The sequence below is a fragment of the Balaenoptera acutorostrata genome, chromosome 6 (genome assembly GCF_949987535.1).
Source record: "Balaenoptera acutorostrata chromosome 6, mBalAcu1.1, whole genome shotgun sequence".
Classification (NCBI taxonomy): Eukaryota; Metazoa; Chordata; class Mammalia; order Artiodactyla; family Balaenopteridae; genus Balaenoptera; species Balaenoptera acutorostrata.
In genome coordinates, this window is record NC_080069.1 from 80,322,418 (window position 1) to 80,337,452 (window position 15,035).

A 15,035-nucleotide genomic window follows, 5' to 3' on the forward strand; every position below is an offset into this window, starting at 1 on the left:
TTCTCTCTTCCTCTCTTCCTCCTCCCAACAGCTGATCTGGTTTGGGAAAATACCTGAACATTTCTTGGGGTTAAGATTCTCCCCTGACCTTTTCCAGGAGTCACTTGGTCTCTTTGGGTCTTCCTAGACCTTCCAGTTGTAGCCCCTCCTTTCCATAGACAATCTTGACTTTCAGGACCAGGTGAGTTGGGCAGAGGAACTCATCACCTAGGGCATCCCCTTGCCAGGGCTGAGTCTTCAACAATGCCAGGTCTGGCCCTGGAATGGCCGATGGGCGTAGCTTCCACTAGAGGTGTCATGTCCAACATTTCTGGGGCCACCGATCAAGGCTCACCACTTTCATGCCAGGAACGTGACCCTTCGGAATACTTCATAAACCTTTTGAAGGAGCACTGTTGTGTGACTTGAGAAAGGATGCAATTAGGGAAACAATTTCCAGTTTAAAAGCTGTTGTCTTAGTGAGTAGATGATCTTGGAAGGAATGAAAGTCTTAGACATCTTGTTGGTTTCCTATAGATGGCCTCTCTGAACTCACTTTCCTTGTTTTGGTTCTGTTATAATTTTGGATAGGGACTTTTTTTTTTTAACATCTTTATTGGAGTATAATTGCTTTACAATGGTGTGTTAGTTTCTGCTTTAAAACAAAGTGAATCAGCTATACATATACATATATCCTCATATCTCCTCCTTCTTGGGTCTCCTTCTCATCTTCCTATCCCACCCCTCTAGGTGGTCACAGAGCACCAAGCTGATCTCCCTGTGCTATGCAGCTGCTTCCCACTAGCTATCTATTTTACATTTGGTAGTGTATATATGTCCATGCCACTCTCTCACTTCGTCCCAGCTTACCCTTCCCCCTCCCAGTGTCCTCAAGTCCATTCTCTACATCTGCATCTGTCTTTATTCCTGTCTTGCCCCTAGGTTCTTAAGAACCTTTTTTTTTTTTTTTTTTAAGATTCCATATATATGTGTTAGCATACGGTATTTGTTTTTCTCTTTATGACTTACTTCACTCTGTCTGACAGACTCTACGTAACCATCCACCTCACTGCAAATAACTCAATTTAGTTTCTTTTTATGGCTGAGTAATATTCCATTGTATATATGTGTCACATCTTCTTTATCCATTCATCTGTCAATGGACACTTAGGTTGCTTCCATGTCCTGGCTATTGTAAATAGTGCTGCAATGAACATTGTGGTACATGACTCTTTTTGAATTATGGTTTTCTCAGGGTATATGCCCAATAGTGGGATTGCTGGGTCATATGGTAGATCTATTTTTAGTTCTTTAAGGAACCTCCATACTGTTCTCCATAGTGGCTGTATCAATTTACATTCCCACCAACAGTGCAAGACGGTTCCCTTCTCTCCACACCCTCTCCAGCATTTATTGTTTGTAGATTTTTGGATGGTTTGGTTTGTGGTGGATAGGGACTTTTTCAGAGTCTCTCATATGTGCTGCAGAAGAAAATTTTAATTCTTTTTCTGAACTGAGAGGGGCTCAGTTTCAAGCTTATTGCTTATTCTTTGCCACCTAATTACTTTTTCCTGTTGTGTTTGATAATATTTTTCACACATCCAGAGTTTGTATTATTATACAAGAGTTCTAGGATTAACTAGAAATAGTAAAATGCTCTCGCTACAGACTTGACCCCTGTGTGTCCATCCGGTAAGCATGAAGTGAGTACTTTACTTAAGCTCTGTTCTATATCTCTAGGGATTCTCTTATTCTTTTTTTAGATATAGTGTATATCTTTGTCCCTATATCAGGTTTTAAAGGGGTTCTGCTTTAAATAAAGGAAACATTTTTATCATCATGCTATCTTGCTAGCCTGTGTCTTTATAGAGGGCTAAAACCATTTTTGTTGCTGTTTTTGCAAATTTTTATTTCCCATGTACTAATTCCCAAGGAATTAGTCATTCATGAAGTCTGAAGTTTAAGCTTGTCCATTTATTATTTGCTCAAATTAAAAAAAAAAATCTCTTGAAATAAAATAATTTCCAAGGCCATTTTAAAATATATACTGAGAATATTTTATTATTGCAAGGAGTACCAGATATCTAAATCTGAAAAATTTCCATTTGGTCTCTAAACACTGGTTACACACATTCATACGGTAAATGTAAGGATAAGTATTTTTGGTGAAAATTTTTTCATTTTTTGAGTGTGTGTGTGTGTGTGTTTCCTTGGTCCTGATGTGCAAAATATTTCCTAATGTGGGTATCAGAAAAATTTGAGAAATCTCTAACCCATCTGTGCTCAGGTCCCCAGCCTAATCTCTCACCATTTCTCCTGCCAGGCTTCAAGGCACATTGATCTACGTGACATTCCCAGGCCACCCTTTCTGGCCTCCAGCCCCTCTGTCTGTATACTGCTCTGTTTCCCAGGTCTGCCCTACCCTGTCGCCTGCCCCTCTTTGCCACTCCTGTCATTTTTCCAAAAACAAAGTGTGTGCCCTCTCCCATACAGCCAGCACTGACCTAAGAGTTTACCCACTGTCTGTGTTGCTTACATGATCCCTGTATTCTCATTTTTGTGAGCATACTTGGCATTACAGTTGCTTGTCTTTCCACCAATTCTTTTTTTTTGGTAGTGAGATCAGAGAGTCAAAGAGGACAAAGGAGGGGAATTCCCTGGTGGTCCAGTGGTTAGAACTCTGTGCTCTGCTTGCTGAGGGCCCAGGTTCGATCCCTGGTTGGGGAACTAAAATCCCACAAGCCGTGCACGGTGTGGCCAAAAAAAGAAAAGGACTCATGTGAATAAATACTCTGCCGATAAATAAAGCATACATAATTTTTAGGTTGTCCTTCAATAGGGCATTAAAAGAGACCATGTTTTCCTGGTTATGTATGGGATTTGTATTCTTTGTAGACAATTAAGAAAATAGAGAAGAAAATAAACATGACTCATAGTTCTACCACCCAGAGATTACATTGTGATGTTGTTTCCTCCCAGTTTTTCTTCTGTGAATATCTTTATTTTACATAGCTGATTGTATGTATAAATTACCACCAGTGATATTATATTTACATAACATAAGCATATCCCCCCAAAGCTAATTTTTTTAAAGGTCATGATAAGTCCTTTTTTTATTATTGCTGTGGTAACCTGTATAACAACGTATGTATATATTTACATGTTCATGCATTTCTGTTTTTTTCTGTAATTCTATATTCATTGCTGTTATGGACTGAATGTTTATGTCCCCCCAAAATTCATGTATTGAAGTCCTAACCCCCAATGTGATGGGGATGGGGCCTTGGGGGAGTAATTAAGGTTAGATTGGGTCATGAGGGTGGGGCCCACATGATGGGATTAGTGTTTTTGTAAGATGAGGAAGAGAGATCTCTCTATCTGTGCCTGTACAGAGGAAAGGCCATGTGAGCACACAGTGAGAAGGCAGCCATCTGGCAGTCGGGAAGAGTGCTCTCACCAGTACCCAAATTGACCAGCACCTTGATCCTGGACTTCCTGGCCTCTAGAACCGTGAGAAGTAAATGTTTGCTGCTTAAGCATCCAGTCTATAGTATTTTGTTGAGGAAGCCTGAGCTGACTGAGGACGATGACTATAGGTTTCAAAAATGACAACTTAAAACTCTCATTGAATTTTTTAATAGCCACTAAGGGATATAATATTAGATGTTATGCCTTGTTTGCTTAACAAAAGCATTTCAGTTTCTCTGCAGGGGCCTTGTAGATGATAAATTATCTAATATACAGGATACATAGGGTATATATATAATATAGGATATATATATCTAATATACAGGATATATATAATATATAGGGTTTTAATAAGGCTATCTAGCCAGTGAAGATAAAAACTCAAGGAATAAGGTAAAAATTTATAGTAATTAATAAAAGCTAACACTTATGAGCACATACAACACCTCAGGAACTGCACTCAGTACTTTACATATATAAATTTGTTTAAACCCATTTAATCCCAGCGTGCCAGTATTAAAAGCACAGATCTTGTTTTTTTCTTTTGGCTGCTTTGGGTCTCCGCTGTTGCACCCAGGCTTTCTCTAGTTGTGGCGAGCGGGGGTTACTCTTCATTGCGGTGCGTGCGTTTCTCATTGCGGTGGCTTCTCTTGTTGTGGAGCACGGGCTCTAGGCGCGCAGGCTTCAGTAGTTGTGGCACGCAGGCTCAGTAGTTGTGTGGCTTGTGGGCTCTAGAGCGCAGGCTCAGTAGCTGTGGCGCACGGGCTTAGCTGCTCCTCGGCATGTGGGATCTTCCAGGACTAGGGCTTGAACCCATGTCGCCTGCACTGGCAGGCGGATTCTTAACCACTGTGCCACCAGGGAAGTCCCCAAAAGCTCAGATCTTTTGGAGACACATCCAGAGTGTTTAGAGCATGAGCCCTGGAGCCAGACAGCATGGGTTTAAACCTCATCTCTCCCGCTTCCTAGCTGTGTAGACCTGGACTAGTTACCCCCTCTAACCTCAGTTTCCTCAGCTGTAAAATAGTCTTAATAAAGTATTTATGTCCCAGGATTGTTTTGAGGATTAAAAGAGTTGCTGCAAGTCAGCACTTTGCATGGTGTCTGGTCCGTGGTAAGTGTCCCATAAATGTGAGCTTAAATGGGTCATTCCCTTTTAGATTAGAGGTTCCAGTGTTAGGGAATTTTCTATTTCAATCTTGGATGTATGGACTCATTTCCCATAGGACGAGGCCGAGCCCCAGACTGCTTGCGGGGCCAGTGAGAGGCAGACCCACAGCTCCTCAGGCTGTGACATATGCTTCTTTGGTCTGACTTGTCCTTCACAGGAAAAGGGGGACCATGGGATAGAGGGCAGCAGACTTTTTCTGTAAAGGTACAGATAGTAAATATTTTAGGCTTTGTGGGCCACAGATGGTCTCTGTTACAACCACTCAACCCTGCCATTGGAATGGGGAAGCAGCCGTAGAGGATACACAAATATTGGCTCCGTTCCAGAAAACTTTTATTTATGGACACTGCAGTTTGAATTTCAGATAATTTTCATATGTCATGAAATATTTTTTCGATCCTCCCTCCCTCCCTCCCTCCCTCTCAACCATTTAAAAATGTAAAGCCATTCTTTTTTTTTTTTTTAAATCTTTATTGGAGTATAATTGCTTCAAAATACTGTGTTAGTTTCTGTTGTACAACAAAGTGAATCAGCCATATGCATACACATGTCCCCATTCTTAATTCTTAGCTCACAGGTTGTACAGAAACAGGCATTGCTGTCATGAGTCAGCCCTCAGACTCATCTTGCCCTTTTGCAGAAGGTGCTGTGGCCTTTTTTCTTTAAATTCCAAGGACTGAAATAAAGAGTTTTCTTCCATTCTTCCCCCCGGTCTCCTTGTCAAACTGACTCTGCAGGCAGGGTGTCTTGAGGTGAAGGGTTTTACAGGCCATTGCTCTTTTGTCTAATTTTTAACCAGTCAAGACATGGTTGGCAGTGAGCTTGTCTTTTGAAATTCTGAACCCTGCTCTTAGGGACTTCCATGTTATACCGCAGAGAAGAAATAAAAATAACCAGCAGATATGGCCCCTCAAGATGTGAAAGTAACCAAGTTTGCCGAAAGGCACTGCAAAGTATAAGCAAAGGAAAAAATGGATAAGAAAGGCACACTGTTAATAAACAGAACCCTCTTGTCAGAAAACACACTGGCTACTGTTTTTAATGAGTCTGCCATTCCTGCAGCTGCAATCAAGACACGTTTCAAATTCTTCAGTGTTTTTTTTTTTCCCCCTTTGGATTGCATAGGGTGGAAGCAGGGAAGAGGTGGTACTGGAGTAAGGAGAGATGAAAACATTACGTTCATAGTCTTTTTTGTTAGTTATAGCCTTTAAAGGTATATGCAAATAGAGTTTGTTGGATTTGATTTAATTCATCCAAGAATATAAGTATGAGGGAAGAAACTTATTCTTTACATTGGAAACTCTTGGACATTGCTCTACTCACATGATGATTTTCTTTGCAAGAAAAACATTTTATTTTTCAAGAGCACTGGACTTTTGTGGACTGACATGAATAGAGATCGTCACCCTGAAGCTTGTTCTGAGCTGACCACCTCATTTATGGGCGTTGGAATCCACAAAGCCCAGGGGAGCCCCGTGTTGGCCTAACAGAGCCCAGCTGTTTCCTTTCACCCCAGCAATGGAAATGATGACCTTGACTCTTGGATACTACCACATAGACTCCTTCTGTTTTGTTTTTGAGCGGAAAACATCCTGTTTCATCGTGCTTGTTTAATGGAATAATTTAAATATGCCTCGTAGAAATAACATTAATACTTTTACTTACCCTGAGACACATTTTTTTTCATACCCACAGGATATAAATTGAGATTAATACTCCCTGCATTCGCTTAGATAAATGTGAGAAATATATGTACATAGTAAATTCTTATTTTTCTATAATTTTTCCTTGTTCAAATAATTCTCTTCCTCATTTTTCTTTTTGATTGGTTATAATTATCTAAAATTGGTTATAATATCTGCTTTTGGGGGTGATGGGAGAATATTATATTTTATATGCTAGCTGAATTTTGAGATTCATAAAGTAGAAGAGTATTATCCATTCTTTAGAGTCCTGTAGCAAATTTCTAACTTGATCAGATAGTCTAGAACAGTGGCTTTCAAACTTTCTTTGACCTTGACCTCCAATAAGAAATATATATGTTTTACTTAATGACCTGGTACATTCAAAAACACACACACACACACACACACACACACACACACACAAGCATAAGGGTACACAGAAGTTTACCTTCCCCTCATATTTCTTCAAAAGTCTGCCATTCAGCTTTGGATGACTGACCAAATGATGGAATGCCTACTTCAGTGTCACTTTTGGCACACCAAGACTTGTACTTGATCAAGGATTGTAGATTGCATAGGTATCCCTTATGCCATGCCTGTGATGCGAACAAGGCATGCCATTTGGATTTACTGTTCTCTTAATATTCACTTTGAAAGATAGGTACATACTCTAAATGTAACTTAATTCAGATGTCCTCTTTGTACTTTATGTATGAAAATTCTCTCAGTCAACTGAAAGTATAAATGTACATTTTTTTATTGGAGAATAAAATATTTGATAATTAATGATGATTGTGAGGCTATGAATTTTGTATGTCCAAATGTTATTATATAAATAGTAAAAATCATAGGTGTGGATTGACAATGTTGAGAGAATACAGTCCCTAATAATTTGGGGGAAACCATTGTCTCCTTTATGGGATTGCTTTCAATGAGATTGCATCACCAGCATTAAGCAAATCTTCAAGCCCAGGAGATGAAGAGGAGGTAAGTCTTGACCTCTGTCAGTTTCTGTTAGGGAGGAAGGACAGCTTACTAACTTGGTGGCAAAATCCTCATCAGAAACAGCTATACTGGCAGAAGTAGCACCATAATATCTTGCTTTTACACAGACCTCATTTTAGAGAGAACATTTATTTAGTTTTGCAGAAGTTTTATCAGGCTGCGGTTGACAGTGCTGAGGAATTATGGTTCCTGCCCTTTTATATCAAACTTTAAATATGGGTCTACCAGGATTTTTAATAATAAAATTGTAATCATAATTAATTTTTGAATAAAATTTCAGATTTATTCTTCTTTCCCAGTAGTTCATTCTGTAAAGGCAACATTTAGCTTTGGCAAATGGTAATTTTAATATTTGGCCATTTGGCATTATGTCAAAATGTGTATTTGGTAAATTTCTAAAATAAACATTCATTTCTGCATCCATCTGTCCAATCCTCCTAGTGAAACAAAAATTTCACAAAGCCATAATTATTTCTATTATTTACAGTGTACTCTGGTGTTTTCTGCTTTGTTTAATATTTTTAAAAGCCACTAAATTAGTTTTACCATCTACTAATATGTCATGATCTACAGTTTAAAAATGTTGAGACTCACTGTACTCTGGGGATAGTGACATTGTCTGGGAGGGGTCATCTTTGTGTGCAATATAAGGATGGTTTTCTTCCTCAGAAATGCATTTAAGATCTCGAAGACATGTTAAGACATAAAAAATGAATTAATGCTACTGCCAAGTAATTTTCTATAGTGGTTGTACCAGTTTACACACCTACTGGTAATGTCTGAGAATTCCAGTTGTTCCATATCCTTCTTAACACTTAGTGTTGTCAGTGTTTTTAGGTTTAACTATCATAGTGGGTGTGTAGTAGTTATCATAGCCATTTTAAATGAAGTCCATCTAAAATGTCTCATGCCTCCCAACATTTTTCAGCAGAATGTAAATGAAATAGTCCATCTGTTACAGATGACTAAGTTCTGATGTTTTGAATAGTCATTCTTCTTGCCATTTATGGTATGTCTATCCATTGTGGTGAGCAGTCTGCTTTTAATGCTGTCGTAGTGGCTCACTCTAGAAGCTTTTCCTCCACTCTTCCACCAACAGAGAATAAAGTAGATTAGAAATTGCATGTTTGAGCTTGTAAGCCCCAAGTCCTTCTACGTGCTACTTCAGGGCCTTGGTGGTGCAACAATACATATTCTTTTTGCAGACCTCAGAAACAGCAAATTCTCTTACTCGTTGCCTGTTCGAGACCCCATCCCAGATCCCCTTCCCTCTATCAGCCTCAACTGCTATGGACAAGGATTAGTTTATTGAAGTCGGGGGTGAGGGGAGGTGGGGAGGTGGTAATAGGGGAAGCAGTCAGCCTAACTCCAGAGGAAGATAGTGTTTGGCTGATGACTAGTGGACTCAGCCTTTCACTACAGGGTCTAGGTGGGGTTGCAAAGAAAAGAGAAGGGTGTGCCTGGCAAGGAGAGGAGCCAGCTGCTGTTGGTGTGGTAGGAATTTGCTTATCTTGCTTATGTTAGGAGGCCAGCCCTACTGAAATCCTTAACACCATTCACATGCTGGTTCATGTTTATGAGAGTCGCATAAGCATCAGGCAAAAGATTGGGCCTGTTTCCAGTCTTAATTCAGGGTGAATTCCAGGGTGACTTCAGGTAATTCATGCCATCTTCTCAGTTCCACTTTCTCCCTTCGTTGTATGTAACCAGACTTCTGTGAGAAAATGATCAAGACGGAGGGTATCTGAAGAAGGCATCTAATTTAGCCTCTCTGCATATACAAGAACACAACTATTTTACGTTGTGAATCTGCCTTCATTAAGTATGTTTGGAATTGATCAGCGCCTGCTCTTGGTGATTTATTAGGATGGTTTGTTTGTTTGTTTGTTTTTTGGATGTCTGCAAGGACAATACTATAGAAACACAGAGTACCCTGATTTTTTTCCCTTTAGTACTCTGTGTAAACCTGTGCTATAGAATATTGCACACAGTTGAATTAAATATGTTGTAAAAATGATCAGTGTATTAAGTATTATTAATTACTATTCTCTTGAGAGGCTATATCCAGGGTTGGCAAACTAATCATGAAAGTCATCTGTTTTTCTTCTTTATGCTATTCTTTGATAACCTCTGCCTGCTTCTTTGTATTCTTTCATTTCTACTTGACTCAGCTGTGAGAATGGAATAAATTAAGGCCTAGAACTTTTATAATATATGAGTTAAAAGGGACCCACAAGGGGCTAATGTCCCAACATTAATTGACAAAAAGGATCGTGTATGTGAAAGTGTTTTCTACAGCATTACATAGAGAGAGTGTTCCCTCGTATAATGGCCTAGAGGGTTGCCTGATGTTCTCTGTTTAGTATAAATCAAGATGCAAATAAATCTCCAACTTCCTCTTAAGTTGTGAACATTTTAAGTAAGACAATCACAAAAGATACAGTTACAAAAATCAGCGGCTTAGTCACACTCCAAGTTTTCTTTTTCCAGGTTTTAAAATTTATACTGAATTTTATCGAAGCTCGTTAAGTTGACATTGGATCTTGTTTCCAAAATCATACATAGCCTGTCTCATCCCTGCCCTTCCCTCAAAGGAGCAAGAAAATTCTGTCATTATTGAGTTTGGTCACGAGTGGATGCTTCCTTGTGTAACTTCTCTTTGGAAAGTTTGAAGTAATCAAGATAGTTAATCTCTCCTCTCAGAGAGACAGGTCAGCAGAAAATATTTCTCCTGGCAGCTCCTCCTTCCATTTAATGTTTCCTTTCGTAGGCCTAAGGGTGTGGGGTAAAAAACAAACTCCAAACAAAAAAGAGTTTTCACTTTTGCTTTTAGAAATGGCACTAGAATCCAGATCGCAAAAATAATGTTTTCTTGCAGCCACACTAAGTAACAGGGGATTTGAGCGGCTCTTCTATATTAGGGCATTTAGAAGAAAGAATGATTCCCACCCCTCCATACCCCCAGTGAAAGTATCTTTATTGTTTTCATTGATAATAAAAGTAATACACGCTCAGTGTAATAAATTTAAACAATGCGTGTAAAGTAGAATGTGAAGATTCCCATAATTGGTGTTTTCACTCAAGATGTTTGTGTGCTGTCAACATAAATAGATGGTACTTGGCATACTGTTCTATAATGTGTGTTTTTTTTTTTCCACTGAATATTTTGCAGGCTTTTTGCTACATCAGTGTCTGTGGGTCTGTCTGCAGCATTCTTTTTAAATGACTTTATCATACGGTTGAATCAGAGTTGATTTACATAGTCCCCTCTTAATGGACATCATGTCATTTCTCATTTTCTGATGTTCTAAATTTGTCATTCAGTATGCTAGCCACCAGCCACTTGTGGCAATTTAACCTTATTCAAATTAAATAATGTGTAAAAATCAGTTCCTCAGTAGCCATATTTCAAGTGCTCAGTAGCTATATGTGAGCAGCACATATGTAGAGCTTTTCCATCATTGCATAAAGTTGTATTGGACAGTGCTGTTCTAAACTACTGGTTTTCAGACTTTTTTTTGAGTACATGTTTCCATTCCTTTATTCATCCATTCTTCATTCATTCAATAAATAATTATTAAGTGCTTCCTATGTGTCAGGCACTGTGCTAGGTACTTGGATATATCATTCATAAAACAAAACACCTACCCTCATAATGCTTAACATTCTGTCAGCAAAAGGTTTTGACTACTCCCAGTAAATGTGTTTATAAGTTGTATATGTATTCTATCATGCTGTTATATTTTATTTACTTATTTATTAAATATTTATTTATTTATTTATGGTTGCATCAGGTCTTAGTTGCGGCACGCAACTAAGATTTTTTTCATTGTGGCACTTGGGCTCTTCGTTGCAGTGCGTGGGCTTCTCTCTAGTTGTGGCGCACGGGCCCCAGAGCTCGTGGGCTCAGTAGTTGTGGCATGCGGGCATAGTTGCCCCGCGACATGTGGGATCTTAGTTCCCCGACCAGAGATAGAACCTGCATCCCCTGCATTAGAAGGTGGATTCTTAACCACTGGACTACAAGGGAAGTCCCAATCATGCTGTTATATTTTAAAACACGTTAAAATAGGAATGAAAATGAATAAGATAAAAATGTACACAATTTCTGAAGTAGTCTTCCTGTGTCCCACCCTGGGGACCACTGTTCTGAATAATGCCCTTGGACTAGGTGGTCATCTCTAAAGGTTCTTCCAGTACTGAAACTGAACTGTTATCACATCTTAAGTAGGTAGTTCTTCTATTTTGATATGTGTAGGCTTTTTCCGACACTGTTTGAATTTGTTCTTATACTCATATATTTATTTAGCAAGCATGTATTAAGTTCGTACTATATGTCAGGTAGGTGCCAGGAGATTGAACCAGTCAGGGTTCCTGCCCTCAAATGAGACAGGCCAGCAAATCAGTTATTCTGATACCAGGTGTTATGGAAATGCAGCAAAGGGACATATAAAGAGAGAGGTGGTTTGGCAGAATGGACAGCTCTCATGAACATGACTCATTTTTGGATAGTTATTGAACTCTGTTGTGGGACTTAATGGAATCACAGATTTCTCCAACAGGTACAATTTTTCTCCCTGATATTTTCTTTTCTCTTGGAAAATATAAAATCCTAAGCCATTAATTTAAGAATATTCAACTATTGAATATTGATTCAATATTGATTGAATCAATTGATTTTATCAATTGATTGTCCCATTAAGTATCTCTTTATGTTAAACTCTCACCTTTCTGTTTTTAAACTTAGATCTTAGGGTTGGAGAGGTTCTACATAGGACAGAAGCTAAGTACAAATAATTAGGTAGCTCCTGTTGTTTAAGAGGGGGAAGGTATGTGTTTATTCATACTTTCATTTAACAAATATTTTAAAAATACCACCTATGCAGAAAAAAACACTTAATTCCAAAATAAATTTCTCACAGGGGCTTTTAGTTAAGGAATTCTGAAGAATAGAAAGGAAAATACTGTTTACAGCAAATTTAGAAATGAAAGAATTGATCATGTGTTTTTTCTTTCCTTTCTTTCAGGGCAAGTTAAAGTGTTCAGAGCTCTTTATACATTTGAACCCAGAACTGTAAGTATTCAGTTTTTCACTTTCAAATTGACATAAAAACCAAACGTGATTTCATTTAGATACTTCCTCTGTCCTAAATGGTCATCAGCTGCTTCAACCCTTCATTTGACTAAGGACAGAGTCCTCTGTGGTCCAGCCCCCTTTCTAGTCCTGCCGTCCTCTGCTCCTTCCCCTTTGTGGACCATTCCAGTCTGGATTTGATGCACAGTATAACTCATCTCTGAACTCTTTCTAGACTCATGGCTCTGCACCTCTCTAAGCTTTGATTACACACTTCCTCTTCCATAAAGACTTTCTGATCACCCCAGGGAGGAGTGGAATGTCTCTCCCGCCTCTGAACTTCTGCACTTGGCATTGCAGTCCTGCTCACCAGCACGGTGTCTAGGGTGCAGAACACAGGGCTTTAGAGCTCACAGTAGCTTTTAGGACCCGCTCTGCCTCTTTTAGCAGCTGTGTGACCTGGTAAATTCAGAAATTACGTAACCTCTGTGCCTCAGTGTACTCATCTGTAAAGTGAAAATAATAATAATCTCATAGGGTTTTAGTGAGAATTAAGTGAGATTGTGTAAAGCTGCTGTTACTATTAAGGAGTCATTGTTACTATTAGAAGGAGTAGTGGTTGCTATATTCATAGACTCTTAACACATACTTTTGATTGGTTGATGTATTGATTACTTTAATTCACCTCCAGTTCTATTCCAGGATGGAGTCTCTCTACTGTTATTTATTTATTTTTGGCTGCATTGGGTCTTCGTTGCTGCGCGAGGACTTTCTCTAGTTGCGGCGAGCAGGGGCTACTCTTCGTTGCGGTGCGCGGGCTTCTCATCACGATGGCTTCTCTTGTTGGGGAGCAGGGCTCTAGGCGCGCGGGCTTCAGTAGTTGTGGCACATGGGCTCAGTAGTTGTGTCTCGTGGGCTTAGTTGCTCCGTGGCATGTGGGATCTTCCTGGACCAGAGATCAAACCCATGTCCCCTGCATTGGCAGGCAGATTCTTAACCACTGCACCACCAGGGAGGTCCCTCTACTGCTTTTTAAAAGTCTTGGTTATTATTGAATGCACAGGAGAAAATAGACATTTAATTCATTAGGTTTTTTGAATATTCCACATTTAAAATGCTATTTTTAATATCCATGGTCCCAAGGATCCTAGGCTGTAGAGCAGTGCTGCTAATTCATCCTGTGTGTGCTGGATGGTCAGTAATGGCTTCCTCATGCCCTGCTGCTCCCACACTCTGCTCCTCTCCATCTCCCCTCAATCCAGATGTTAAAGGGGAGATGTCTGGCTGATCAGGTCCCAGGCGTCTTCCTGACTGCTTAAGTGCCCATGCTGTACCAGTTGCTCAGTATTTTGAATATCATCCTAGAACTAGGTTCATCTTAACATTCTTTTCTGAATGAGAATTTCTTTTGGACAAGCTCAGTTTGGTCTTTCTCCCCTGAGCCCAGTGGCCATCTTCTCTAGTGGGATGGGTGTACCCCAGTACATCCTAAACTCACCTAAAAGTCATTGAGACAAAGAAGTTGGAAGGGCTGAGCTGGACTCTGTGAGACCATCGCTGACATGTACAGCACCCCAGAAATACCTGGGTCCAGTTTTTAGCTACTATACTCCTCTTAGGAGATAGGGACAGCAATACCCAACTCGTCTTGGTGATCCACTGGGAAGCTTGTCACTCCTGGTTCTTCCTGTCAGTGCATTTCTCTCCTCTGTCGTGCATGAAGGCAAGGTAGTCCTGGCACCACCCAGCCCTGTTTGGTTCTTATTTCTTACCCAACCCCCAATCCAATAACGTGTCATAGAGAGGCCTGGTAAGACTGGATAGACCAGTGTAAAGTTGCACTGATGGAGAGAGAACAGCATTTCCTGTGTGCTGGAGGTATATTGATTTCTGCAAGGAAACCAGCAGGATCCTCCTCTATCATGTAACATTTGCTGGACTCCTCTAGGTTTATAGCACTATATGTAGGTGAAGGAGCCCTAGGATGGGATTCCAAAAGCTGAAGTAGGAGCCCAGCCCTACCACTCACTGTGTGATTTGTGGCAAGTTCTTCAACCTCTCTGAGCCTGGCTGTGAGATGGAGATTATACCCATGACCCAGCCCTGCCTTAATGGGCTGTTGTAAGGCTCAAATGATGTTAAGTATGCTTTGCAAGTATAAGGCACTGCTGTTGATTTTGTTGTATTGCATTATGTTCGGTGGGGAAGAGAGAAACAACAGATATTTTCCACAGCCATTGCCTTTTATCCTGGTCATGACACCATGGCAGCCAGTAATGGCTATGCATGACCCTTCTGTATGAGAGAAAGCAGAGGTGGTGATGAAGGGCAGGGACTCCAGAATCTGAATGGCATGGTTCAAGTTTAGGGTCTACCATGTACCTGCTGTATGGCCTTGGACAAGTTTCTCATCTATAATGTGATGATAAGAATAGCACCCACCTCACAGTGTTGCTGTGAGATTGTAAGTGTCCAGACCAGTGCCTGGCACATGATAATACTATAAAGTGCTAAATGAAAACATCTGTGGAGAATTTGATTTTTTTTTTCTTTTTATTAATTCTCAGGGCTCCAGGTTGACAAATGTGGAAAATGTCAAAAGGACGTCACGGTCTTTCCAAAATTTTTCATAAAATATATATTTGCATAAACC

The 15,035-nt window shown here is 39.8% G+C and overlaps 1 protein-coding gene across 2 annotated transcripts in view; it reads left to right on the forward strand.

Moving 5' to 3' along the window:
- OSTF1 (osteoclast stimulating factor 1) overlaps nucleotides 1-15,035 on the forward strand; it is a 48,734-nt gene that overhangs the window by 10,094 nt on the left and 23,605 nt on the right. For both annotated transcript variants that reach the window (XM_007182283.2, XM_007182284.3), the window contains exon 2: nucleotides 12,336-12,382. In XM_007182283.2, coding sequence (XP_007182345.1) covers nucleotides 12,336-12,382 — 47 coding nt within the window. The remainder of the gene's footprint in view (nucleotides 1-12,335; nucleotides 12,383-15,035) is intronic.